Source organism: Hirundo rustica, chromosome 5, assembly GCF_015227805.2.
Source record: "Hirundo rustica isolate bHirRus1 chromosome 5, bHirRus1.pri.v3, whole genome shotgun sequence".
Lineage (NCBI taxonomy): Eukaryota > Metazoa > Chordata > Aves > Passeriformes > Hirundinidae > Hirundo > Hirundo rustica.
In genome coordinates, this window is record NC_053454.1 from 8627425 (window position 1) to 8654644 (window position 27220).

General features: G+C 39.1%; 2 protein-coding genes across 2 annotated transcripts in view; one reads left to right on the forward strand and one right to left on the reverse strand.

Moving 5' to 3' along the window:
- Positions 1–22775, reverse strand: part of NOP14 (NOP14 nucleolar protein) — a 24554-nt gene extending 1779 nt beyond the window's left edge. Inside the window, exons 1-17 of the mRNA XM_040063785.2 lie at positions 22270–22775; positions 20107–20241; positions 19176–19317; positions 18474–18619; positions 17917–18054; positions 16618–16740; positions 15365–15496; positions 13954–14254; positions 12573–12703; positions 12285–12370; positions 10545–10680; positions 8622–8723; positions 7706–7859; positions 2954–3113; positions 2478–2625; positions 1433–1551; positions 345–500 (exon numbers count right to left, since the gene is read on the reverse strand). Coding sequence (XP_039919719.1) covers positions 345–500; positions 1433–1551; positions 2478–2625; positions 2954–3113; positions 7706–7859; positions 8622–8723; positions 10545–10680; positions 12285–12370; positions 12573–12703; positions 13954–14254; positions 15365–15496; positions 16618–16740; positions 17917–18054; positions 18474–18619; positions 19176–19317; positions 20107–20241; positions 22270–22467 — 2507 coding nt within the window. The 5' untranslated portion in view covers positions 22468–22775. The remainder of the gene's footprint in view (positions 1–344; positions 501–1432; positions 1552–2477; positions 2626–2953; positions 3114–7705; positions 7860–8621; positions 8724–10544; positions 10681–12284; positions 12371–12572; positions 12704–13953; positions 14255–15364; positions 15497–16617; positions 16741–17916; positions 18055–18473; positions 18620–19175; positions 19318–20106; positions 20242–22269) is intronic.
- Positions 22776–22996: 221 nt separating this feature from the next.
- GRK4 (G protein-coupled receptor kinase 4) overlaps positions 22997–27220 on the forward strand; it is a 34432-nt gene continuing 30208 nt past the window's right edge. Inside the window, exon 1 of the mRNA XM_040064816.2 lies at positions 22997–23278. Within this exon, the coding sequence (XP_039920750.1) occupies positions 23227–23278 (52 nt within the window). The 5' untranslated portion in view covers positions 22997–23226. The remainder of the gene's footprint in view (positions 23279–27220) is intronic.

Consider the following 27220-nt stretch of genomic DNA (forward strand, 5'->3'; position numbering starts at 1 on the left):
ATAAACAATCAACATATAAAATATTTCAGAAAGATTATATTACAGAAAATAAGTATACTTAGAGAATAATTATTAATTCATAAAAAAGCTACACAATTATTAAATTTCACCAACACATCATTTAAATAAAAACATTTTGCATCCTCTTAAACTAGAGAAACAAAACAACAAAGTTGAAAACACTTTAAATGATCTCTATTGAAAATGTTTGGTTTTCCTCAAATTGTCCTATTTTATTTAAGTTTAGTATGGTTGATCATTAATGTCAGTCTTGGCACACAGCAAAGAAAGGAACACAGAACAGAAGAACCCCCAAAGTGGTGCTGAAACCAAGGCTACATTACCTCTCCATGATTTCTGACAGTTGCATTCTAGCCAGATATTGGTTATCTTTCCGAATCTCACGGATGGCTCCTTTAAGTTCACGTTTATGCCTCTGGATCAACTGCTTTCTTTCTTGCTCCTTCTTGCTGCCTGCCTGCTTTCTTCCAAACTCTAAGCTGAAATAAGAATGGCTGTGTGAGCACAGAACACCTCAAACCCACAACTTGTTCATATTTATAAGGACAGGTTTTGTACGAAAACTAAACTCAGTATTTTAATTCCTGCATATTCTAGGAATTAGTTGCAAAATAAGAAGCTGCCCAATGAACATACTTGAAAAACACACACCAGACCTTCTAACTGCACTTCATCATCATTCCAATGACCACGCTTCATTCCCCAGATGCAGCCTGCACTTTGAACAGACTAAAAAAGCTAGACTAGAAGAATGGAAGACATCTGGAAAAAGATGGAATCTCCCTCATACATCCTAAATTTTCACAGACCTTCTCAGGATATGCATTTTACTGAAGAAGTCTGATCAATTATTTGGGGTAAGTCTGTAGGGCAGAGCAAAGGTGTCCTCTTCAATTATTAGAATAAATAAAGTAGACACTTTGTGCCCCTGCAGATAACCAATATGGCTAAATAAATCAGTAGCCAATGTAAAGCAGATTTCCTGAATCAGAACACTGTTCTATTAGCTACAAAACTAAATTAGTGGTTTTCACCATCCATCTTTTACCATCATATTCATATACATACGAACTACTCTTGTTCTTCTGACTTGAGTGCCTGACAGAGCATTGAGTAAAGCACCTGACCAGATAATAACCATCTAATCATCTTGAAATTTGTTAATTTACAATTTATTATATGGGCAAGAATTGAGTTTCAGTGCTATTTTTCCTAATTTGCTCTTAAAATTCCTTTCCATTTTTTTCTTTCCCTCCCTACCACACAAGTAGTAGGCCCCTAGTGAATTATGCACAAAATCTAGCAGAAAAGCAGTTCTGTTTTGTGTCCTGCTTTCCAAATCCATGCTAGCTTGCTAAAATTTTTAAGGTTTAAGTGCACCTCTCCTTTGCACCCAGTGTTGTTTACTTACACTTTCACAATTTTAGGAGTATACTGTTTCAATGGCACTGGCTTCCTTTTCTCACATATCAGTGGGGTATATTGTTTTACTTTGTTCTCCAGCTCTTTCAGAGCACTGTGATACCATTCCTGAAAATGCAGAACAAATTACAATTGTAAAAGCGTATCAAAACCACCATAAATCAAAAGCTATTGTAAACTGAATCAACAGTAATGTTCTCCCCATGTACTTTTTTCCTGAGTTAAGTCACAGCTACTCATTAGGACACTGCTAACACTGACATGCTGTAATCCAAGTTGGATAATTCTTAAAAGCTTTTGGAAGTCTATTAAAATGGTATCATGAACAAGAAAGGTCTGCCTGCTGGTAGTTTCACCTAACAGAGGAAGAAGCAAGACTAAAGGCAGTTTAGCTCAGACTCTTCCTTTCATGGTAATTTTAAGAATGACTGGGTTGGTTTTTTTTTTTTTTATTTTGATGGCAAAAAGCATAGGCCATTTGACTTCACCTAAGTAATAAAACTTTGTTCTCTAGGGACATTTTACAATGGTTCTTTGAGGAAAAGATGATTTTGCTACATTCAGAAGAAACAAGATTAAAAATTTGAATCTCATTGCTAGAAAATAAGCAACTGTCCCAGATAAGGTGCTGACCAGGCATATTTATGCTCTTTTTACCTATACAGTTGTAAGTTTTACCTCCCCAGTTTGGTACATGTGTTTATTTTACCAAGGTCTTACAGATTCAATACAGAAATACGAGAGCAACCAGATGTCCATATTACTCTTATAAATCATGTCACTCATGGAATGCTCTATTATTACAAGCCAAGTGTTGTTCTCTTAATTTACATAGGCAAGACATCCAATACAATGGAAAAATACCTTTTCTAAATATTCTCTGCTCTTTGTTTTTTCCACAGGATCATCAAAATGCCTGACCCTTGAAAAAATTAATGCTTACACTTTCTTTTTTTGTTTACACACAGATGAAGATCACAGAATTTATTAATAAAACAAACATACTGATCATTTAAATCCTGAGGAATACATACCTGCATTTTTTCAGGATATTCATTAACTGGCACATGTTGTGTAAGGAGTATTCTGACAGGATGCATTATTTCATGGAATGATGGTAAAGGTTCATAGAGAGCTGCACATTTTTTAATAAGGTCAAAACACAGGGCTAGACATGATAACCTGTTAATGTACAAAAAATAAAAAAAATCATGTGCAAAAACTGCAGTAGATTTTCAAATAAATTAATTAAATTTGGACTGTTAGCAGGATCCATTAAGACTGCTTGGCAGAACCAGTTACAACTAGAAATAGCTATTAATTCAAACTAAAAATTTCACTCTCCTAAGCAAATACCAAAAAAATTCCATCAGCAACAAATCTTTCTGTCAGTGCACTGAACACAGCAGAACTACCCACTACTCTTCTTTTTACTTCTAAAGAGCAGTGTCACCAACATGACACAACAGATGATCTAGTACTTTTTCCTTCTTCTGTACTTCTTACATACCTGGTATGATTTATCTCTGTTCTGCTGGTTTCCTTTAATCTAGTCACAATACTCAATGGCACATTTTGCTTCTCCCAGCTTTTCAGATCCTCCTTATCACTCACCAATAGCAATTCTAAATTTTTCCCCACTGGTGTAAATGGATGCACTACAGTATAGCCTAAAAAAAACAAGAACAAAAGTCATTAAACAAGATCAATTCTACTCATTCTTTCAGAAGAAAAACAGCCATCCCATTTTACATTTTTAATTGTACTACCTTTCAAAATACTTTTATTTGTATTAAATTTTTCTAAAACAATGGAAAACACTGGAGCATGGGGACATAGGTCAGTGCTCTAGTCACACTGCCCAAGTCACAGAATCCTAAAGCAGGGACTGGGAGAACCAGGTACTGTCCACTGTAGGTCAGGCTTAAGACTAAGGAACCTGAATGTGCTCAAGTCCCTGGGACCTTAGACATCTGAGGGTCCTGAGGGAACTGGCAAGATTAAAGCTCCTAAACCACTTTCATATTTGAGAAGCTGTAGCTCCCAGTGACTGGAAAAAGGGAAAAACAATCCTCATTTTTAAAGTGAAAGAGAAGAGATCCAGGAAACTACAAGCTGATCAGCCTCACCTCCATGCCCAGCAAGACTGTGGAGCAGATCCTCCCTGAAACCACAACAAAACACAAGCAAAACACGGAGGGGCTCGGTGACAACATGGGTTGTCCAGGCAACATGGCTTCATTAAGGGCAAACTGTGCCTGACAGGTTCGGTGGCCTTCTATGACAGGATTACAGCGTTGATGGGTAAGGAATGAGGAACTGATATCATCCACCTGGATTTGTACAAAGCCTTTGAGACTCTCCTGTGCAACATCCTGGTCTCTAAACTGGAGAGGCATGAATTTGACAGTGTTTGACTCAGTAGATGAGCAATCATCTGGATGGTCACAGCCACAATTGTGGCCAATGGCTCCATGTTCAGAGCGAGATCAGTTACGAGTAGGGTCTGTCAGGGGGTCTGTCCTAGGACCAGCATTATCGATCATCTTGCCTGGGGACACAGACAGGGGGACTGAGTGAACCCTCAGCAAGCCTGCAGGTGACACCAGGGTGAGAGGTGTGCTTGATATTCTACAGGAAGGGGATGCCATCCAGAGGGACCCTGACAGGCTTCAGAGAGAACGTGAACCTCATGAAGTTCAATAAGACAAACTGTGAGATCCTGCATCTGAGCTGGGGCAATCTTACACATGCATACAGACTGGGGCAATCTAGGATTAAGAGCAGCTTTGCAGAGGATTTGGGGTATTGGTGGATGAAAACCTGAATTCTGAGCTGACAATGTGCCCTTGCAGCCCAGAATGCCAATGCATCCAAAGCAGTGTGGGCAGCAGGTCGAGGGAGGGGACTCTCCTCTACTTCACTGTCATGAGATCCAACTTGAAGGAATGTGTTCAGCCCTGAGGTTCCCACAGAAGGACACAGACCAGAGAGTTGGAGCACTTCCCATGTGAGGGAGCGGGGGTTGTTCAGCCTAGAGAAGAGAAGGCCCTAAGCAGACCTTACAGCAACCTTCCAGTACTTAAATGAGGCCTACAGGAAAGATGGGGAGGAACTCTTTATGAGGAAGTGTAGTGATAAGATGAGGGTAACAGTTTTAAAGTGACAGAGGGTAGATTTACACTAGATAAAAAGAAGAAACTCTTCACTGTGAGAGTGACGAGATTTTGGACTACAGGTTACCCAGCGAAGTGGGTGGCCCAGCCCTGGAAGTATTCAAGACCAAGCTGGATGGGGCTTTGAGCAACCTGGTCTAGTGGAAGATGTCCCTGCCTATGGTGAGGGGGGTTGAATTTAATGGTCTTTGAGGTCCCTTTCAACTGAAACCCTTCTGCGATTCTTCGATTGATTCTGTGGATGGGGAAAGTTAACACACGTAGGTACACGTTTACCCTGTGGGAAGCAGGATGCACAGTGAACTGCAGGGTTGGTCCAGCATGGAGCACTGGATATGCTTAAGAGGACAGGACCGGTACGACTTTCCTGTGGGGTCACAAGCAGAAGGCTTTGACCACAAGGTGGTCATGAGGCAGAGTGAGCTGGAGCAGGGAAAGCCCACAGCTGCAGCCATGGAGCCTCTCCTGTGAGCCCACAGCAGGGGCCCTCAGACACACTGTAAAGTCTTCTCCCACGCCAGCTGAGGGGTTTTAGAACGGGAGGAGCATGGAACACAAAATATATACTGGAGCAAGGCATAGGGAAAATACTAAAGAATCTCTATGCACAGATTGCAAGCTGAGCTGTGAAACTACTTATACAGCAACATGAAACAAGCATCTGAGGAATTTCATGGCTAAGGGACAAAATAATTTGCATTCTCTGTGCTGGACCTTGGGGATTTTTTCCCCTCTTTGTTTTCCTTAGGTCTTGCAGGCTTGCCAAGGAATTGACTTTTTTGAACTTTAAGTTCAGATTATTTACATGCTCTACAACCTGTATGTGGCTCCCCACAAACAGGCCAGAAGACAGTATATTTAAATAAAGGTTTTTAAGGTTTGAGACCCAAAGTTGTAAGAGATTATGACACACACAGGCTTATGCAAGACCAGGAACTACGATATGTGAGTTTAATTATCTGCTTTGCTTGTGAGAGGATAGCAGATCTCATTAACAATTCAACTAGCTAAAGCTATCAACCACGACAACTCCTTCCCACTCCCTCCACCTACAGCTTTTCTTTTTTAAGTAATAGTTTTTACTCCACATCAGACTGTATTTCAGTTTTTTATGAAGCTGCATTCCATATATCTTTCTCACATGGGAAATTTATGGATCAAGATAATAAAATTTAAACATAAAGAGTTTATTTGCTGACTGTACTTAATGCTAAAATTGAACCCCAAGAATTTCTTTTGTGTGATGGTGCATTAACATTCCAGAAAGATGCATGTCTGCTTATTTTAAAATATTCTGTGTTGACAGGTTAACTATCACAACTACCAGCAAAACTTCCACCATGAATATTTAAAACCACAACTGGACACCTCGGGAAATTCCAAACATCAACACTGACTGGAAAGTTCTTAAAGAGAATACTAGGACTCTAATGTATCTTTCACTGAGCTTTTTTTTTTTTTTTTTCACTACCAGAAACCAACACCATGCAAATTTAACTAGTGCAAAATCATTCATAGAAATACAAAGAAGTATTTTAAACAAAATAACAATTGATCGATAATTACCACTAAATATTTTTCAAGTTCCTTATCTAATTTTGCAGAATCCTGTATTTTAACTTTACCAAAACCCTCTGTAGATCAAATATTCCTAAGAGAGTACACAAAGGAGAGAAAATACTTCTAGTACTACGTAACCCACCCACTCCATAACCTCTTCCCACCTCCTTCTAAGGGTTCAGCTGTTGGCCTTCTGAGAATCCAGGGCTTAGCTCTGATGCAGCCCAGCTGCGTAACCTTGGCTCACGCTCCAGAGGAAACTGCAAAGCTGTGAGAAGCAGCTGGGGGGAAGGTCTGTAGAGTACAGCCATGGCAGATAATAAAGTTTAAATTGCAGTGATAGGTTAGCTGAGAAAAGGGATCAGTGGTAGCTCAAAAATTTAAAAAGAAAAAAAAAAAAAGTCAGCACAGAAAGGCAAAAAAATCCTGATGGGAAATGAAAGGAGCTGTCTACTGAAGTACTGGAATACTGAGAGAAGCTAAACCTTCCTCACCAGACTGATGACTATTTAGAGAACAGACTCTTAAGGATCTTATCAAGAGTGATGAGCATAATACATAGTATGTAGTTCATTAAATCCCAGATATCTTGTGAGTTTATCAAAGAATTGAATTTTTCACTTGGTAATATCCTGCCTGCAGAGTCTCCTCCTGCATGCTGTGCCCAGACAGAGATATTAGCACATGAATCAGTTACTATACTCTGACAAAATTTCTCAAAAGTAAATTGTCACTGAACTGGTCAAGAAAAAGAGACCCAGAACCAGAATAGCTTTAAAAAGACAAACTAATAAAAAAAAAAAAAAAAACTGAAGAGAGACTGGCAAAAACAAAAACAAAAAAACCCAAACAAACAAACACAAACAAACAAACAAAAAAACACCCACCAAAAAACAACTAACATAAGGATCACACTGAAAAGATAATTTTGCTATCCCTGCTGTCTGTGCAAATTGTCAAGTTTACACACTTTATGTCACTAATCCTGCTTGTGGGGATAGCTGCCCCTCTATTACAAATCCATGTCAAATAAGGAAAAATACCAGCTTTGTGATATATGTCAGTCATTCAGCTCACATTTCAGCTGATAGCTGTATCACTCATTAGGTGATACAGCTATTAGCTGAAGATGAAGGCTATCTGCAGCATGAGCTGCTGCCTCACTGTGAAGTTACAGAGTACTCATCAGGAATCCATTAGGAACTCTGAATTTCAGAACACAGTCCAATCACACAGTCTGCTTAGAATGACAACATTAGAAAAATACTGCACTGTGGCCAACATGAGTTCATTTCCTTTAATAACTTCAGTCCTTTCCATCCTGCTAACAACACTAGAGGATCTAGTTCATAACAAGATGCCCAAAACTCAAGGTTGTTTTTGGCTGAACTAGCAGATGATTTTGGCCTCTTGATCAAAAACAATGAAATCAGTGTGAAATACTTGTATTTTAAAAATTTAAAAGATAAACCCCAAAACTAAAATGGACTCTAAACTAAACACTCCTTTCCTCTAAACAAACTCACCCTGGGCCTGGTTTTTGGGTAGAGAGATATGAAGTACTCCAAGAAGGAAATTGATGAGTTCTGGTACAAATCTTCTGGAGAGAGATACATATTCCAGGAATAAACAGCAGATAAATAACCCTTTAATAACATCTTGCAATGTTGCAATGCGACACTAAAAGAAATAAAAAGAACAAAATATTCCTAATTAAAAGTCTATACATTACAAACACAGGATCTCCCAAAAAGATGGATTGTTAACTGCATTATAAGCATTTGAAGTCTATACAATTAGAGCCTTTGATCTTTGATGAGCACCACACTGGTTTTCCCTGTTCCTTAACTGTAGAACTAAGAGGTTTATCAGAACTCATTTAGCCACTAGAAGGTGCTAAACCACAAACAATAAATTCTTCAGAAATGAACCAGAGACATAGAAGGCTCAGAGCAACTGGGCAGCAATAGAACAATTACCCCAAGACTTTTGAAACATATAAACAGGATATTAGGATAGAAAAATAAGGACATATTTTAACTCAATGCACTGCATTAGGTACATTTTCAAGGAAAACAAATACTGCCAATTTTTAAGTAAATAACCTCTCAAGTATAAAGAAATGCAATACATGGAAAAGAAACCACTTATGAATGACTTTTCAGTCATTCTAGAAGTCCCATGTAATTTACTGTAGAAGGAATTCTTTTGTGACAGTTTGAAAAATTGAAGAGATACATTTTTTTAAGCTGGACTGTAGCCTGCAAGGGTGCTTTCCTCTTCACTCCTCCTTCCAATTACTATCTGTGGCTATACCAAACACAAAGTAGAAATGCAAGTACATTTCCACTATATGCATTAATGCTAACATACATATTTGGAGTCCAAAGAAGAAATCACATATGTGAAGTTATATACTGAAGTACAGCGTCACAGACATACCTTAGTAAGTAGCTGACTCATGTACATAAAAGCAGGTGTTACAACTGGGTGCCAGAAATCAGAAGTTGGAAACAGCAGAGATACAACTTTCAAATAAATAAGCTGATTGCACATGAAACAGAATAAAGCAAAATATAGTTAAGACATTATTCCCAGGATCTTGACTTTATACTTACATAACTTTTGAATGAATAACTGCCACACAGTAGTCAAAATATTACAATATATGTAATTTTGACAAATCTGATATGATACACGGCCTATTTATTGAGACAACTGTTTAAGTTAGATGAGAAAAAGGAATATCCATTATGAGACATCCATTATAGGTCTAACATTGGATTGAGTGAGGCAGCTGAAAGAACAAGAACAACTAAGAAGGAACTCTGGCTCCCAACACCATTTACTCCCTGAGAACATCTGATCTCCCTCAGCTCACTACAATCTCATACTCTCACACCACAAACACAAACACAGAAGAAAGTGGCCACGCAGGACCTGTGACACCTTTCAACCAGTCTCAACACAGAATCCTCAGGCACTGGCACACACGGACAAACAGTTGCAGCTGAAAGAACTAAGCAGTGATTAGGTACACTTTTATTCAAGAGAGCTACAAGTGACCTGTCAAGACCATATGGAAATTAAACATCAGCTGCAAGTTGATTATTAAAATTATTCAATTGCATATTTACACAGTAAAGCAGATGGAAGTAAAGCTTTATTGCCTCCTCTCTGTTCCTCTTTGTAAACAAATACTCTCCTGAAGTGTTTTGGTCACTAAATACTCTGAATTGCAGGCTAAGATAACAGTAGGCATATGAAAAGCCTACTAAGACAGCTGATCTATGGAATATTCATTCAAACAACTGCTTGGAGAATGCAAAGTGATATAATTCCACCCTAAAAGATCATGATGGCCTGCAACCGGGAAAAGTCCAGCGAAGGGAATGAAAGCCAGAAGTGCAACTGGTGTTATAATGGTGACAGTAACAAATTAAAAATACAAGTTAAAAGCTCTCCACAATACATTTCCTACAAAACCCAAATAAGCTGAATAAAGACTCTTCAAAAGAACTCAATATATCTTCCAAGCCGTAAGAACCAAGCCTTCTATTTTCCTTTAGTCTAATTATTCCATTAGGCAGCAGCAATTCATCCAGCTGACAGAAAACAAGTAACTCCCTCTGAATTAGATTTATGGTTTGTCTTTGAAACTTTACCACAGTTTTAAAAATACTCATTTTCCATATGCTCCCTTCTTGAATTTTCCAACAGCCATTTACCTGGACACTGTAAAAGGAATCTGTTCACATTTAACATGGCAAGTGAAAATGGGATACTACCAATACAACAAGGAAAGAAATTCTTTCCAAGTCACTAATTCAACTGTTATCATATATAAATTACTAATAAATGTTGCATTTTTATATTGAAAATAATATTTTCTCGGTTGGTTTTTTGCTTGGTTGGTTGAGCATTTCTTTTTTTTTTTTTAACCTAAGAGATATTGCACTCCTACAGAGCGCTTTTTTTTAAACATCTGTATTTAACACAATTATAGAAGTCACAACATAACTGATAATCTCACTTCCTCCTAAAACTACCTATTTAAGTTTTCATCAGGAAAACAATGTTCTGCCTGAAAACTGGAGGGACAATTTTAACATTTTTTCCCCTTATTAATTCCACAGTCACACTTCTGTTCTGAAGAATGTGGGTGTGTATTGTTTGTTTGTTTCTTAGGGGTGGGGGTTTTTTGTTCTCATGGGGATTGTTACAACTTATCTTCAGAAAGGCAACTTAAAATATTGAAAAGCCTAGAAAGTCATAAATGCTAACAATTCACTATATCATGTCATCTTGCACTTGTAACCACTCGGTACTAATACAGAGATAATCCCAGCAATATGCATTTGTTACCGTGTCTAAACCTGGAAATGTTGCACGGCCTTTAACTTCAATTATTTCTTCCAGATCATGTGCAGCATCTCGAAGGATAAACTTGATACTGTCACTGGCTGCCTCAGGAAACATCTGGCAAAGATTGTACAATGGCCTATTAACAAGAGATTCGAGTCATAATCAAGTTATACCACTGATGTTAATAAAAAAATGATTTTCAAGTACTCACAGGAAGATTTCTTGTGTTCCATCTACATTGTAACAATAACAAATTGCCTGCAATAAATGTTTCTTTTTCCGACTATAGATTAATACTGTAATTTCGTTTACAGAGACATGTATTTTTCATTAGCCCTTGAGAGAATCCTTGAGTTGTAGGCTTCTAAATCTTAAGTAAAAAATTATTTTGAACTTTAAAATACACTCCAAAATCACTGGCTAAAGTTATGACGTATCCTTCTGAATCTCCTAACTTCAGATATTGCTGCAGTGAAGCATGCTGGCTTACACTAGACAGCCCACTATTCTAAACACTCTTAGGCAATATTAAACAACATGTAAGGAATGTTTTGTGGTTAGCAAAATTATTACTGCAAGCAAGAAAAAAAACCCAAACACAAAGTTAGATCAGTTCCTGGCCTATGGTTAGTGCCTTACAGGCATATGCAGTCTGGAGCCTGCATCTGTTTGGTCCCTCAGTATTTTCAGTGAAATTTGTCTGCATTAATATTAATACAGCCCAGTTCTAAAAGACAACCAAGACATATTTACCCTCTGGTACAAACCATGTGTGACAGTAACAGTGGGTCAGAGCTCTTCCTGATGAATGCAATAGAACAATAAATGCTAATGCTGCATGTAACAGATTTTTAAAAACTTACTGCCTTTAAAAAACATACGCTGAAAACTACATAAAAATAACTTCTTGAAAGAAAGCTGTCTATCCTGCAAAGTCAAGATAGGAATCATGGACCAGTTCTGTTTGGAAAGGACCTTTGGAGATCATCTGATGCAGCCCCCTAAAGCACAGCTAACTTCAAAGCCAGATCAGGTTGCTCACAGCTTTGTTGAGCTTTGTCCACCTTCACAGATTCTCTGGGAAACTAATTTCATAGTTCAGTACCTTTTCTGAGAAAATATTTTCTTTAAATCTAATTGCAATTTCCCTTGTTGCAGCCCTTGCCCACTGACTCTTGTCCTTTGCTTTATACCTCTGAGACAAACTTGGCTCTCTCCTCACAGCCTAACTGGCTGTCAGGTATTTGAAGACAACAATGCCAAACTGACAACTTCCTGCAAAGTGTTTAGTTGGAACTTCAATATAATCTTACTATAACACTTAATTCCATTTTCATCTAGCTCCCTGAGTGAATTCACAGAACTAAAACTCATGGAAAAAACAGAGACTGCAGCAGAAACTGCAGTGTCACTGCAAAGCTTAAAATCCTTTATCAGCTGTCTAAATAACCTCCTTCAGAAATTTCATGCATATATGGTATTATTTATCCACTACCCACAAAAAGCATCTTGCAGATCAAAAAATACATTCTGAAGTTTTGAAAATCTCTTGGTAGAATTAGTAGCTCAAGTAACACATAAAACAAAGTTAAAACATAAAGGCTGAGCATTATCAGCTGCCAACAAGTTCTACAGGATATTTGAAACGAGCAACAAGCTAAATGCTTGTTGAGTTTTACTCTAGGTAGCTTTTCTCTTTAAACCCTGAAGGAGCAAAAGTCCATAGGATTTAATACTTACAGGACCAGTTTGTCAATTGTTCTGAGCTCTGGTAAATCCAGAGTTGCTAATTCTCCAACATATTCCAAAAGGAAGCCAAACAATTTCTGCAAGAAGCATAATTACTTAAGTTAAAATTAAGTTTTTCTTCATTGTACGTATTCTTAAACAGCGACACAGACTGAGAAAATGAAGATTATCATGTTCATTCTACTGTTACTCACAACGTAGAAGCATGTATATTTTTTACTTCTCCCTGAATACCTATTAAAACTTATTCTGGAATTTTAAACATAAAACAAAACATACTTCCAACTTTGCTTTGTTTCCCACTGCAAGACTTGGATGATTGCATTTCTGAATCCTCTCCAGTATAATAAGCTGTTGTTCTATTGTTCTTCCAGCCAATAAGGACTTAAATGTCTCGTAGGACTCAGGAGCTAGAAAATAAAACCAAAAATTGACCACACAAAAATCTCAAACTTTACATCTTTAATTCCAGTGCAACAAGTTTTCAATTAAATGAAAATGCTAAATAATAAAAAAAACCCTCAAAAGATGTTTTAAATAATTACCTTTTAAAGACTAATAATCTATTAGCATATATGTAGCATTATTTCTATAAACATAAAGTCAGAAAAGAACATGTTTTTCAATGCTTAAAACTCAAGCCATCCTCTATTTACCATGTATACTGAGCAGCACAACTATGTTGACACAAAGCAGAATTAAACCTAAACACACATTCAACCAAAAATTTACCATAATACAGTTATCTTTACGTTTAATTCACACCTAATTAGCTTGCGTGTGAAGAACATTAAGTAACAATACGGCCACAAACAGGATTTAAAAAAAAAAAAACCAACAAAAATCCAACAACCCTGGCATATATTTAGTTTTTTATAGAAGTCAACATGCTAGAAGACATCCCAACCCGTTGTGGTTTTTTGAGCTATTTTAATGACTGCTTTCTGCTTAAAGCAAATCCTGAATGCAACTCAAAAAGCTTTGTGTAGTAAGTCATCTTCTTTTGATGGAAAAACACAAGCACTCAAGGAAGTTGTTTGAAAGGTTGTTTAATCTTGCAACAAATACTTTTGTTAAAGAAATCTACACCAGGACAATAGTTAGATGAATTATGCACTTAACATGAATGAATGTTTTGTGTACTACTTGAAACATGTCTCCTCCTTCCTGCTAGGCATGGACCCAAGAGCAGCCAAACTTTGAGTGACTACAATAATGGAATGCTACATCACAGGGATTAGACTTCAGAATCCTGGCTCTCCAAGCATCTTCTGACAAAAATGTCAGTCCAAACACCAGAGAAACTCTAAGTATGGATCATAAAATACTGTTCTGGCTTCTCTTTGGATTGGATAAGCTGGTTGCCTTCAGAAAGGAGCACAGGTATTTTTATTTCATTCCCCTGTTTTTATCTTAGAATTCTGACACTGCTCAGAGCCACAGAAACTGCTCTGGGATGAAACAGATCTGGTTCCTACTTCCCCAAGCACAATTAGGTTTGCTCACTAAGAACAGCAGTTACTGGCTGCTCTTCAAATAGTAGAAGACAACTATGAAGCAAAACTTAATGAATGAATGCAAGACCTACAAGGCAGAGAGACTGACTGGCTGTTACAAACCCCCTGACAACAAGGGATCTCTGGATCAGTCCTTTGCTTACCAGCAAATGTATAGGGAAGCTCTGATTTGGCAGCTTCTCTCTCTGGAACTAATTTCTCCACATTCTGTGATTCATTTTCATTTGCCTTGTGTTTCTTCTCTTCTTTATTCCCTGCAGCTTCTTCTTCGCTCTCAAGATCAGATTCAAGATCAGAATGGCTATCTGCAACATTATCCTCCTCATTTTCACTTGCAGATTCTTCCTGACTTTCTTCTTCATTCCCATTATCTTCTTCCTCTCCTTCCTCCCCTTCTTCTTCCTCCCCTTCCTCCTCCTCATTTTCAATATTCATTTTTCCATCCTGTTCATAGAGAAAACAAGCCAGTTAAAACACTGATAAAGTGGCAGCACCTCACCACAGTCACCATGCAACGTTTTCTTAAATATGCATGAAGAGAATTTCAGCCTTGCTACCCTGACCAGGCAGTGAATGCCAGCAGTGCCAGCCAAGAAGGGATATTAGGGAGAGAACATACATTCAGATATAAAAAGTAGGGTATTTTCAAGAGGCTGTAAGAAACTGGAAGAAGAGGTAGTATATGAGGAATAAAAGAAATCACACAGAAGGAAAACTAGTAGATGAGATGATACAAAAAAGACTTCAACATCACTTACAGAAACATTCTTCATATAAAAATGTATTTCTTTTACGTGTTAAAATAGCATGTCAGATACATATCTGGTCCCATCCTCATTTTATTAATCATCAGTTTAAATTCACATTCACAGTTGGTATTGTCCCCTTCAAGGAGAGGACAGAATCAACACCCATGTGCACCACAGTCAGGTTGACCCATAGTATCAGCTTTAAGGTTATATTGCTCTGCCACCTTAATCAAAGATACGTCAGAAATCTACTCATCTTTAGAATAAAATTTGCTGGAAGCTGTATCAATACAGTGAAAATTAAAAAAAAAAAAAAAAAAAAAACAAACCAGAAACGCTAAAGAGCCTCCTCTTCAACCCAGCAGGTCAGTGGCAGAGAAGGCTACTCCAACAGCAGAACACAGTCAGGAGACTTGACACTTGTAATACCACACAGAACACAGCATAAATACAATACAAATCCAAATAAAGGTATTGATAAACTGCAGCAAGTTCAGCAGAAAGCCACCAAGACTACTGGGGGCTGGGGCACCTGCTCTGTAGGGAGAGGCAGAGCTTGGCTTATTCAGCCTGGATATTAAAAAAGCCTCCTCAGAATAAGGGCAGTCAGTGCACAGCTCTCTGAGTAGCCTCAATCCTTGGAGATTTTCCAACAACAGACTGGATCTGAGTAAACTGGTGATTTCATAGTTGACCCTGCTCCGAGCAGGAGGCTGGACTAAATGTCTCCACAGAGTTCACTTGCCAACTGTTTTTCCTAATCTTCTTTACAGACCTCTGAAAAATCAGAAATTTTAAACCTTACCTTGTAAGACAATAAACGTCTGTCATCTTTATCCAGGATAAAGCCATCAGCCAGATCATCAGCTGACATGTGGCTGGGTCTCTTTTTATTTGCGTCTTCATCTATTCCACGCATTCGACGCAATCGATCTGCCTGTGTTGCACAAGAAATACCACACACAGACATGAGGCATTTAGATCAGTCAGGTAACTACACCAAAACAGAAGATCTCTCAAATACTACAGCTAAGAAAACACAAAGAAAAAGCAATTAATTTGGATTACTCAAAAACTGGTGAAAAGAAAAAACCCAGCAACTTGAGAAATTATGGGCAAAAGCTGACAATACCTTTTTTTTGCAGAGAGTACAGTCTGATAAGAGCACAGATTAGCTTATTTAAAAGGCTTTAAAACTGGGTAAACCAGAAGCAGTATGTTCTCTTATTTTAAAATGCATCTCTTTTGCTTATGGGACATTATTACTACAAAATAAAAGCTTCTAAAGTGTTTCAGGATTCTGCAGTGTCTATCTGTTTGGTGCACGTGCAACAAGCTTGTAGTGAACACAACCACATCCCAAGGTTTTTGGGATATAGACTGAGCATCAAACACTAAGATGGAAAGAGCAGAAAAGAAAAAGTCTCTGTTCTGCTATTAGATACTGAGCTGCTCTGATGTAATCTCAAGGTACTGAACTCCCTACAGTCTTAAATATGTTCTTGGTATACCAAAAAAAAAAGGAAAGAAAAAAAAGAGTGAAACATTTACCAAATTATTCCATCTTCCCGTAAGACTCTGCTCCATGTAACAGAAATAGCATGCAACATTTCCCAAGACATTCCTATCCCTCTGCAAAGCAAAGCTATGCACACGCTACCACTCAAAGGCTCTTGCAATAGTAGAAGAAAACAACAAATGACTTGCCCAGTGTATTAATTCAACTGCTGTGCAGCATGATACTCCACTAACTTCGAAGCACCCCTCAACTCTGAATAATTTAAAACATTAAAAGGCAAATCAAAGTAACATTACATTTTTATTGAAGGAAGATTGACTCATTTCATAAACCTCCACAGTCACATACTAGGCCTATGGGTTTTGGTTTTTTTTTTTGTTTTAATATTAGATTACAAACACAAACAGAAGATTTCCTGAATTCACCCCCTGACAAATTGCAGTTTAGTACAGCCACTTACAATCTAAGGTCAAGCAATGAACTTAAGCAGTCACTCCCAAAAGACAGGCCTCAAACAATCTCAGCCATAAATGGTATACCTCGAGCTTCTGGAGTCGGGCCTGCTCCTCTTTGGCCAATTCTTCTTCTGTCTTCAGCTTTTCTGAAGGTTTTGCTTTCATCTCAAATCCAAGTTCTCGAACAATCATATCATATTCATCAGGCTAAAGAAATATTTATACAGTTGTTTATTATCTTAAGTTTTATTATTCTGCTTTGCAGCCATCCCTCTGCCAGACTAACAGCTAAGAAATCAGACTGTTAAGATAAAAGGGAAAGACTACTTCCAAAGCAAGCTGCAAGAACATTCAACTCAGAATTACGACAAAGAGAAATTCTCCTGGAATTTCCCCCTTCCTTACTTAAGTTACTCACAACTGAAAAACTTCAAAAGGGTATCTTAAATAATAACTGAATTACTTATAGCTTAAAAAACACTTCAAAATATTGTTTATTAACAAAACACAGCCAGAATTAATAAATTATTAAGTTTATAATTTACATTTCACTTTATGCTGTCATATGAAATAAGCCTTTGCTAGTTCCACTACACAGAATTCTAGCTTAAAGAAAATAAAAACGGATGCTGATACTCAATGAGCTTCAACATGCTACGGATCAACTTAAACCCAAAAATCAAAACACCAAAATATGAACTTTTGGTCCAGTATCTCCTGTTGTACTTTGCGATCAGTTTTAATGTAAGACTGAACTAATTAACCCATGTTAGAAAATCTGGATTCTACTGCAAAACAATAAATGGAAATGCACAATGTTCTACAAGATAATACACATTTCAAGAAGAAAAAGAAAAAAGCTCAATTCAATGTCTATTCTTAGATTTAAAAGTTTATTTTCCTTAGTATAGAATATAAATGATAGAAAAAGCATGAGACCAAAGTAAATTATTTTTATTCCCTTTCTGAAAGGGACAGAACCCAATTTCTACAAGGAAATGTCTGTTGTCAAGTACAAGTTGTTTTATCAAAGGAACTCTCCAAAGGTACTCAAAATAAGTCAGTGTTCTTAACTATTTTAATTTTTCAAGAAAATTTATTTGTCCTGCAAATAAGCTGTAGTCAAGAGTGTTGTTCAGTCTGCAACCTCCCTCTCACTTGATAACTAAAGAAAAACCATAACTACTTAAAATCAGAGAAATCATACAAAACCCTATATTCCTCCAACTAATCATACTGTCCTAAAACTGTAGCACTCCTTCAATGTGAATGGCAGCAAACACTTTTGTTTTGAAGTGATGAACTTGGCCTTATACTTCAGCCACTACAAATCAAAACTACAAGTTACTAGAACCAAGAAACTTAATCTAGTCAAAACCTCACCTTGGGTTTTTCTACTTCTTTGTCCTTTCTCTCTGACTTTGGGGTTTTGCGGGCAATAAGGGTTTGGATTTCCTTCCAGTCTTTGTCAAGTTTTTCTGTCAGTTCTAAGGCACTTTCCCTCCGAGTCTGCCTCTCTTGCTGGAAAAATAAAACAAAAACAAATGCAGCAGTTATGTTCAGATGGACATGGCATAGCATTTACAACTTAAAACCAAAATGCTGTCTTTAACAAATAGATAATTTCAAATACTTAACATTTTGAAGCTGCAAACATTCTCTGTGGAAGAAGCAGTATAGAGCTATGCTGAATGATACAAGGGTTGCACTCAGAAAACAGTTGTGACCACAAAGGGGAGATTTGGGGGATACAAGAGAATGGCAGATATACAAATTATATCTAAAATGCCTACAAAGTCACACTTTATTCAAGGAGTTTGGACTCCTCTCAGACAGCTTCCTCCTTTGTTTTCTACGCCATTATTATTCTATTCTACAAATACAGGAATGGTGACAGATTCTTAATTGTGCTCATTAAAACTTCAGGGCTAAACACTCACCTTTTCTTGTTTAGATTTGGCTATCATCTCTTCAATGAGTTCTTTCCTAGACTTGGGTTTTTCCTCTTCTTCATCTTGTTGCTCACTTGACACTTTTTTACGAAGGAGGCCTCCACCCCCTCCAAAGTGAGCAGCAGTTAATTCAGCTAGGACAAAAAAGTAGAATGTAAATCTTTCAAATCCACACATGACTGCAAGAGTGCTGCTGCTGGGACAGTATCTCCCTATTCCTTGAGAATGGGATAAATTTTAACTATTGCATCAATCATGCATTAGTCCCACCCCTATGGGAATGGCCATACCAAAAGAGATTACATCAGACACATAATTTACACTGACAAATACTTGGTATGAGGTAAGATCATGTTTTTCCCAGTATTTATCCAACAGGTAGATCCAAAGATGCAAGAAAGCAAGCAGAAAACTCATACTTCAGATTCTGGCCAAAGGGCTCAAAATCCAGGTACCTGTTTATGCTGACAAGCTCACAGAGTAAAGAAGCTTGCCAGTAGTATGTCCTACTTCACCCCTACTAAAATCCAGAGAGCTGGACTGTGTGTGGCTACAAAGTCATCAAATCTGGTTTAAACATTCTAACCAAGAACATGATATTCTCTCTCAATGAGAGACAGTACTGAACAAATGATGTGCATGTTTACCAGTAAAAACATTACCAGTGAAACACCAGCTGGCACTTCTTACCAGACAGCGTTCCTCTTTCTTCCGTGTCACTGTCACTATCAACAATATCATTTAGTTTTTCAATTTCTGCCAAAGATTGGCCATAGTGAGTCAATTCCTCATCTTCATTAAGATTATAGATATTCTTCTTTCCGTAATTTTGCTAAGAACAGTAAAGCAAACCGATGAAATATCTAAAGATCTTTAGTTCCCAGGCAACAAAATAGCACAGCCTTTAGTTTTAGTGCTAGTTCAGGAGATTCTTATTCCAGAGTTTTGCTGGAACTTAACAGTGGAATAAGAGCACTGCCAGACCAATATTTTCATTCAAATACATTTTAAGTGAAAGTGTGTCATGTCTCACTTACACTAGTGTACAAATGGACTAACTCAGGAAATCTAGGGAAGCTGCAGTTTTTTTTATGTAGCAGTAACATCATTTAAACATTAAACAACGTTTAATTACTGCATTTTCAGGCCTAATGAAACAGAGTCCAACCTATAAAAATTACACTGCTTAATTCTGGGGACTGAGTATGATGAGGCAGAAAGGATAGAACTGCACATTCAACTCACAGTACAAAATGGCAGCAAGTTACAAAATTCTACTCAGCTACTGAATATACTTGATGGTGACCACCTTTTCCTAATCTAACTCCTAAAACAAAGCAGTCAAAGAAAACTAACTAATCAATGAATCTGCTCATAACTTGCTTTCTTGCATGCCAGTGCTCAAAGAAATCTGCTTCAAACAATTGTCTTGAAAAACCAAAAAGATTTAATTAAAAATTATCTATTTCCACAAAAAAAAAAATTCCTTTTTCCTAAGTTCCAAACCTATAAAATCAGAAATAAAGCATTACTCTCTATTAAGGGGGCACTCCCAACCTAAAAATTCAAGTGTGCCTTGTGGTTTTGTGTTTGGCTTTCGTTTGTTTGTTTAATTGCTTACCTGTCTTTCCAGAGCAAATCGTCTGATCATCTTTTCCTCAGGAGTTATTTTGGTGTTATATTCACCAAAACGTTTATCTTTAAACACATTTGTCTTTTCTCTTTCTTTATATTCTTTCAGTAATGTTTGATTGCGCTAGAAGGAAAAAGACAAAAGGAGATGAAATTAAAAGAACAGAGAGTAACTACTTCCAAAGTCAACGTAAAAAAGAGTCCATGGTATCCTGTCAACACAATCATATTGCCATCACAGGATAAATAATTTACCAGAATGCAATGAAAGAGAAGGAAAAATTAACATGAAAAAAAGATGGGAAGCCCATACAATACACTCAGATCAAGCTCTCTTATAAGCACCCAAGTGAAGACAGAATGTTACACTGTACCTCACCTTTATTTTATCACATACAAAACCCGTGCATTTACACAGAAGGATTCTGATATGTCTCAAGCTGAGTAAACTAAAAATAACATTAAAGAAAGCAAAAAAAGCCAGCTGAACTTTTTTTGGTGATTTCATCTAAGACATAAAAGCCTTGAGTGGATCCACACATCTAGCCTGGTGTCACTGCTGAGCATGGGGAGGTCAAGCATCAAGCCAGTTAAAAGAAACTTATCACACCTATACAAGGTACTTACTGTGTGCTCTACTATTGAGACAGGTAAGGAGAAAGGTTTACTTTCCAATGCCAGTGACCTAGTTTATGACAAGTATCTGATTTTTCTTATTATAAAATAAAACTCCAAATTCTAAAATGTGATGTACCATATCCATGAAGTTTTCTAAAATAACAAACAGTAAAAAAATCTGATAATTTCATGCTGAAGATATTATATCGTTTCTAAAGAAGGAAAAAAATTTGGCTGTGTTTAGGCTGAAGAAATATCCATTTTTATTTAAAGCACTGATTCTTACAGAAAGATACTGCGCTATTCATACTACCAGAACTTCAAAAAGTGCTGCACTAGAGGAAAAGGCTGGGCTCTAGACCTCTGCAGCCTCACTGAGCATTCACAATTTTCACATGCTGCTGTAAGTGACATTAAAATTCAGGTTTCATCTAATATTGTGCCAGTACTACCTTCTATTAACTTCTTACAATGACCATATACCGCACAGCTGAGATATTCTATATGAACATCCTCTTAATTCACTGGGTACCATAAAGCATTTCTGTGGGTATTTTTGTGCTCAATTATTTGATTACTTCTCCCGTTGATAAAAAAGAAAATACTTAATGCATCACCTTTCACAATAACGTAAAATGGTAAACTACCTCTTCGCTTTTGCTGCACTTGCCCTTCTAGTAAGTGCTTTAAATTCTGTTCAACAGCATGTATGTAACATGTCAGAGAATCTCAGGGATATACTTTCAAATTACACTTTTTTCAGCTTTAACTTAATCTACAGGGGTTTTAATTTCTTCACTGGTTTGTCTGAAGTGACAGACCACGAAAAAGTCCAGTGTTTCACCCAAGAAAAAGGCAGGCTACTGGAATCCCAGTATGACACACTCTCCCTTATGCATCACAGATTTTGGTCAGGTAGCTACTGATGGCAATAGAGAAAGAAAGAGAGGCATTCTGAAAATAGTACAAGGGCTGAAGACAAAAAATTTACTTTTCTTAAGCTGTACGGTCATTCTTATGACAGCAGGAGACAGATCATAACATCCCAACATACCCCTACAACACGACTATTTAACCAGTGCACAGAAACACCACCTGCATTTGTTTTCCAGATCAACACTAGTTTCTTTACAGCTACACATTTCTCCTTAGTGCCCTTTCAATCTTTCACCAACGCCACAACATCATCAAGAAGCTTAACATCCTGTGATCACCAGAACCGACCAATGTTATGAACACCGACTCTGGTCCAGTACTCACCCGCCGAGAACACGTGCTATTGTATTCTGGACCCGGGTAACTTGAGAACCATTCCCACATGAGTAACAAGGAAGACCTGTACTACTGAACCCTGTGGGTTGCACTGGCAGGAGCCATTCCCCGAGCTCTCCATCACCCTCTGAGCACTCAGAGGTGAGCGGCCGCTCCTGTGAGCAAGAGAGGTGGTCGCTTATTTCAGCTGAGAGCTCCAGCCTTATCATCTCCCTACATGCACAGATACCATCCTTCCTCCCTGCTCTGGATGTTCTCTTACCTTCTTGATGGCCTTGGACCGTGAGACGCCAGGCAACCCCACATCATTTTTGGTCTTCCTCCCCAGGATGTCAAACTTCTGCCTGTTGACTTTCACCTCAAAGGGGTTGCTCTTGACTACGGCCATCGCCGACTTCACGGGGCCCTTTGCTGTCGAGGGCATTGACACCTTTCTCTTCCGTTTCGCCGCCTTCCCCATCTCTGCTCCGGCTACCCGTGGGGAATCAGCGGCTCAGCCCTCAGTGTGCGGTGCCAAGACTGGGGGTGACAACGGGGCGAGCAAAATGGCGCGCGGGGACGCGTAAACCCCCCCGAATTCCCCCTTAGCCTGACTCTTGCCCTCCGCCACAGCTCCGTGAGAGCCGGAGGGGCGTGAAGCGGAGGAGAGAGCGCAGGAGAGGAGGGAGAAGAGAGAGGAGAGAGCAGCGTGGCCCCAGCACACCACTCAACCCACCGTGCCCACCACTACCACATGCGCACCGGCGGCTTACCACCTCTCGCGAGAGTTTCGCCAAGTACCGCGATATTTACCTCTTCGCTCCCCGCCCGCTTTGGGACGAGCCCGGGGAGGGTCTGATGCACTACATATCCCAGCAGGCCCGCGAGACACCGCGCGCGTGTCCTGAGCGCACTCCGCGCTCTGCCTGCTGGGACTTGCAGTTCCGATAACAGTGAGGGGGTGGCAGCACAGGGGCGGTGCTGCCAGAGGCGGGCGGAGGAGCCATGGCCGGGGCGGGCGGGCGCTGCCCGCTCCCCGTCTCCGCCCTCGGGGAGGGGGAGCGCGGTGCCGGGGCGAGCAGCGGGTGATGGGGAAGAGGCGAGCGCAGTGCTGAGGTCCTCCGGGGCCGGATGAGCCGAGGCTTGGCGCCGCGGCGGTGGCGGGGCTGGAGGAGGGGGCGAAGGAGGCTGTAGGGGCGGCCCCCGCTCCGGCTGCCCTGAGGGGAAGGTGCCCCCGACCATGGAAATCGAGAACATCGTGGCCAACACGGTGCTGCTGAAAGCCCGGGAGGGTGAGAGCCGCGAGGCGAGACGAAGAGGGAGGAGAAGCGGGAGTTCGAGGCGGGGCGGGCTGAGGACCTATGTCGGGGGAGGAAAAGGGTCTGAAGTGAGGGGGAAAGGGGCCCGCGAGGAGGGGGAGAGGAAGTGATGGAGGAGGAGAGGCTGGGAGGGAGGAGAGGCTGCCGGGCAGGGGTCCGGGCGGGGCGGGGACCCCTCGAGGTGGCGGCAGGAGCCCTCCCGGGGCGGGCAGTGAGTCCCGGGCAGTGCCCTGAGGCACCTGCGCTGCTCCTCCCGCGGGATCTGTTTGGAGTTACTGGCTTGTGGCTTTGCTTCAGAAAAAAACACCCCTTCCTTCTTCCCCCTTGATTCTATTAGTGTTTTTTACCGGATGTTTTAAAAAGGTCGTTAATCTGTAGTTCTCAGTTTGTTTATAAATTCAAATGCATATGAATATAAACGATAAAGTGACATAAATTTTCTTCGGAAAAACCTTGCACTCCACGTTGCTGAAATTCCTGCCTGTGAAAAACGTAGCTGTTGAACGTGACCTGTAGTTTGCAGTCGAATATTTTGTGTTTTCCTAACACAAAACTGTGCTATTTTCCATTAGATTATCACTTATAGTTTGACTCCCCGGAACACCTTGAGCTGAAGATTCCTCCCCCCAGCAAACAAACGTTTTGGGTAGATAATTAGTTTTAGTACAGCACGTGGTTGCTGTTTAAAAAAACCATCCTGAACGAAGGTGGTCCTACTGCTTTTTCGTGTATATAACTGTCCATTAAATGGCCACTTGAAAGTCTCCCTGGATTACCAGTGTGCTTTGTGCAGAGTATATTTTTCAACTATGAAATGTGCATATTCTTTTTGGATTGGATCCTGCTTGTCTTAATTGTGTTGAGGAGTCCCATTAGTTGAGCTGGAGCTGTTTAAAGTGAGTAAGAGCAGCAGAATCTGCCTCTGTATGTTTTGCAAGTTCCTCCAACTCTAAATGGGTTTGGCACTTACGCCATATGTGTATCCAGTTAAATTTGCCTTAAGCAGCAAGAGAGGAAAATCTGCTTTTTGACTTTGAAGTGGGGTTTTAGAAACAGAACAGTGATCACAATTTTGGGCCATCTTCCAACCTTAGCTGAAGAGACCACCTCAGACTAGAGGACATGTTTTGGCTGGTTTCACTGACAGTAACATGTCTGTGGTGGTGCTGCCTGAATTTGGAATTTGCATTGAAGTGATCTGAGAAAGGAAGGGAAAGTGGAATCTGGCTCAAAAGTTTACTGTGCCCAAACCCTCACCACAAAGAGCGGAGTGGTAATCTGCAGAGGCTTTAAAGTGGCTGCTTAATGTCAGGCTGCCTCTTTAGTTACGGTTTCACTATGTTTAAAATAAATTATAGTGGTAGAACTGACCAAACAAGATATTTTAATGAACTAAATGAAAGTCTGAGAGCAGCTGATGCGAAGATCAGTTCTACCTGACATGAAACTTAAAAAAGTAATGGTAATAATTTGTTACTCTCGTTGTACCTTCAATTGGCTTGGACTCTGTTGTGTAAGCATGCACAGAATATGTGAATTCTGGCTTGGAAACTCTAGAACTCCCTAGATCAGTTGGTAGAAGGTCTTTTACCTCTTCAGGTCTCAATCCCTCGGCATGGGCTACTTTTCATGTCACACTTTTCAAAACAGTCCTTGAAATGAAAGTATTTTCTGTCTGTTGCATGTTCTGGCTGGTCTGGGAATGTCTGGTTTACTCCATGTGTCGGGACTATTCCATAAAATCCCTGTCCCAGCTCTATTCTTGTGTTCCTGATAGACTGCAAGGCAATGGAATTTGCAAACTTAGTGTGTGAGATAGATGTTTTAATATATTCTTTGCTAAAAGGACCTCACAACTGGGACGAAGAGCAGACTTTCAAATTACTTTCCTACCCACTTTCCTATTCTCACACTCTATAGTGTATAGAGAGATGGGATAGCATGGAAAAGTGCAGAATTATTTCTCATGGAAGAAAGTAAAATCCAAAGCTAATATACAATAGCAGCTTCACTTATTTTCATGTAAAGGCTTTAGCCATGTCAATAATCCTTCTCCTCAGTGTGGGTGAGAGAAGGTGTTCCCCTTCTCACAACTGATAAACATATCAGTTGTACAAGCAAATAAAATAACATGTATACTACTGTGCTCTTATTCTTTGTTTGAGGTGCATGTCAAATATGTGGGGCTTAATTATGGCTTGCGTGGGTTAGTCTAACTTGAGACTCTTTTCTCATGAAGATGAGAGTAGTAAAAGGTTGTACCCTTGAATACATCTTACAAAGTCTTTTAATCCCTGAGGTATGTAATTTTCATTTTGTATATATAAAAACAATAAAAGATGTGTACCTGTCCACTTTTGGTGAAAGAGTATGGCAGGTGCCTAATGGGAATTCAGAAATTCCCAATAAAATAACAACAAATCTTACCTGAGCACATAAACTAGATTTAACAATCAAAATCACGATCCCAGATTTGTACACATAATTTTCCTCTAATTTTAGGTACTCTAATACTTCTGGATGTGAGTGTTGTTAGGATGTGAGTATCATTTGGGTTTTACATTTATAGATGCAAAATCAACACACCTTGAACAGCGAGGTTCATGTCTACCATTTAAATCTGATTTGATACATAGAAAGTAAATTTGATCTATGTTATTAGAGAGCAAGGAACTCAGATAAAATGAATATTTTCTTGCTACTTTCTTCTCCTATACAATAAAAATAAAGTGCTATTGCTGTCTGTTTCTAGGCTGTCTATCTTCTCACTCAGTCTTACTGTTGACTTATTTCATTAGAGGCGTGAATCTTCTAATTCAATTTGCATGAGGATAACACCTATTTATAGGAGTTTACTAATTCCATTTTTCAGGTCATACAAAACCCCAGCTTCCCCCCAGCCTTAATACTTTAAATTTTGTTTCTAAGAGGATGTTCATAGCTTTTAATAAAACACCATTTTAATAGAAGTCTGTCTCTTTTTGTTAAAGACTTGTAATGTCTCTGTAGCAACTGCAACACTTCTTTATGATAAGAAGGGAAGTCATCAAGATTCCTTATCTTCTTTTAAAGCCACTTGGTAAATAATCAAATGCCAGTTCTTTGCACATGTGAGTGTTAGTGATAACATTATGTATGATTCTTGAATGTACCTACTACTAGAAGATGATACAGTGGCACAAAGTACACTTTGGTACCTCACGGATGAAAGATTGAGGAGTCAGGAGCTGTGCTGGGAGTTTTTCTGTCCTTGTCCAGTTTTTCAGTTGACCTGCTTGTGCTGAAAGCCGGTGTGTCCATGGAGGGACTTGCCTTCAGATGAAAACTGCAGTGCAACTGCAGTGCAAAGTGTTTTGGGATTCCCTGTTCCAGTTCTCTGGGTTAAGTAGCCCACTGTGTCAATCCTGCTCTTTTCTTTTGTGCACACATTACTTTTTGAGAGAAACCTGTATGTGGGAAAGAAAAAGGGAAAACTTCCTCTTAAGGTGAACCCAATGGTGGAAGAAGCACAGGTGACTCAGTAGAAAAACAAGATTATAAAGCAAACTCAAAGTTGATCTTAAGAGTGCTGAGGTGCAGGAACTGAGCTACAAAACCAGGTAGGTGTTAAGTGGTAGTGAGGTATGAGCTGAGATTGCAGGCTTTCACACTAGCTAGTCCATGTTCTCCATACTCAGATTTGTGTGAAAGAGTAGTGTACAACAATATGTTTTCTAGTTGTGTACAAGAGCAGAGAAATTACCACATTCATTTTTGCCAACAGAAGATTATTTGAAATTAGCCTCACTTGAAGGACATTGAAGAATTTGTCCCATAAATGGAGAGAAATAATAAATATAAACAAGGTTATTCTGAAAAAACAAGTCCCCCCCACCCCCATTTTTATTTTATGTTCACTTTTCTCTTTATCTCTTC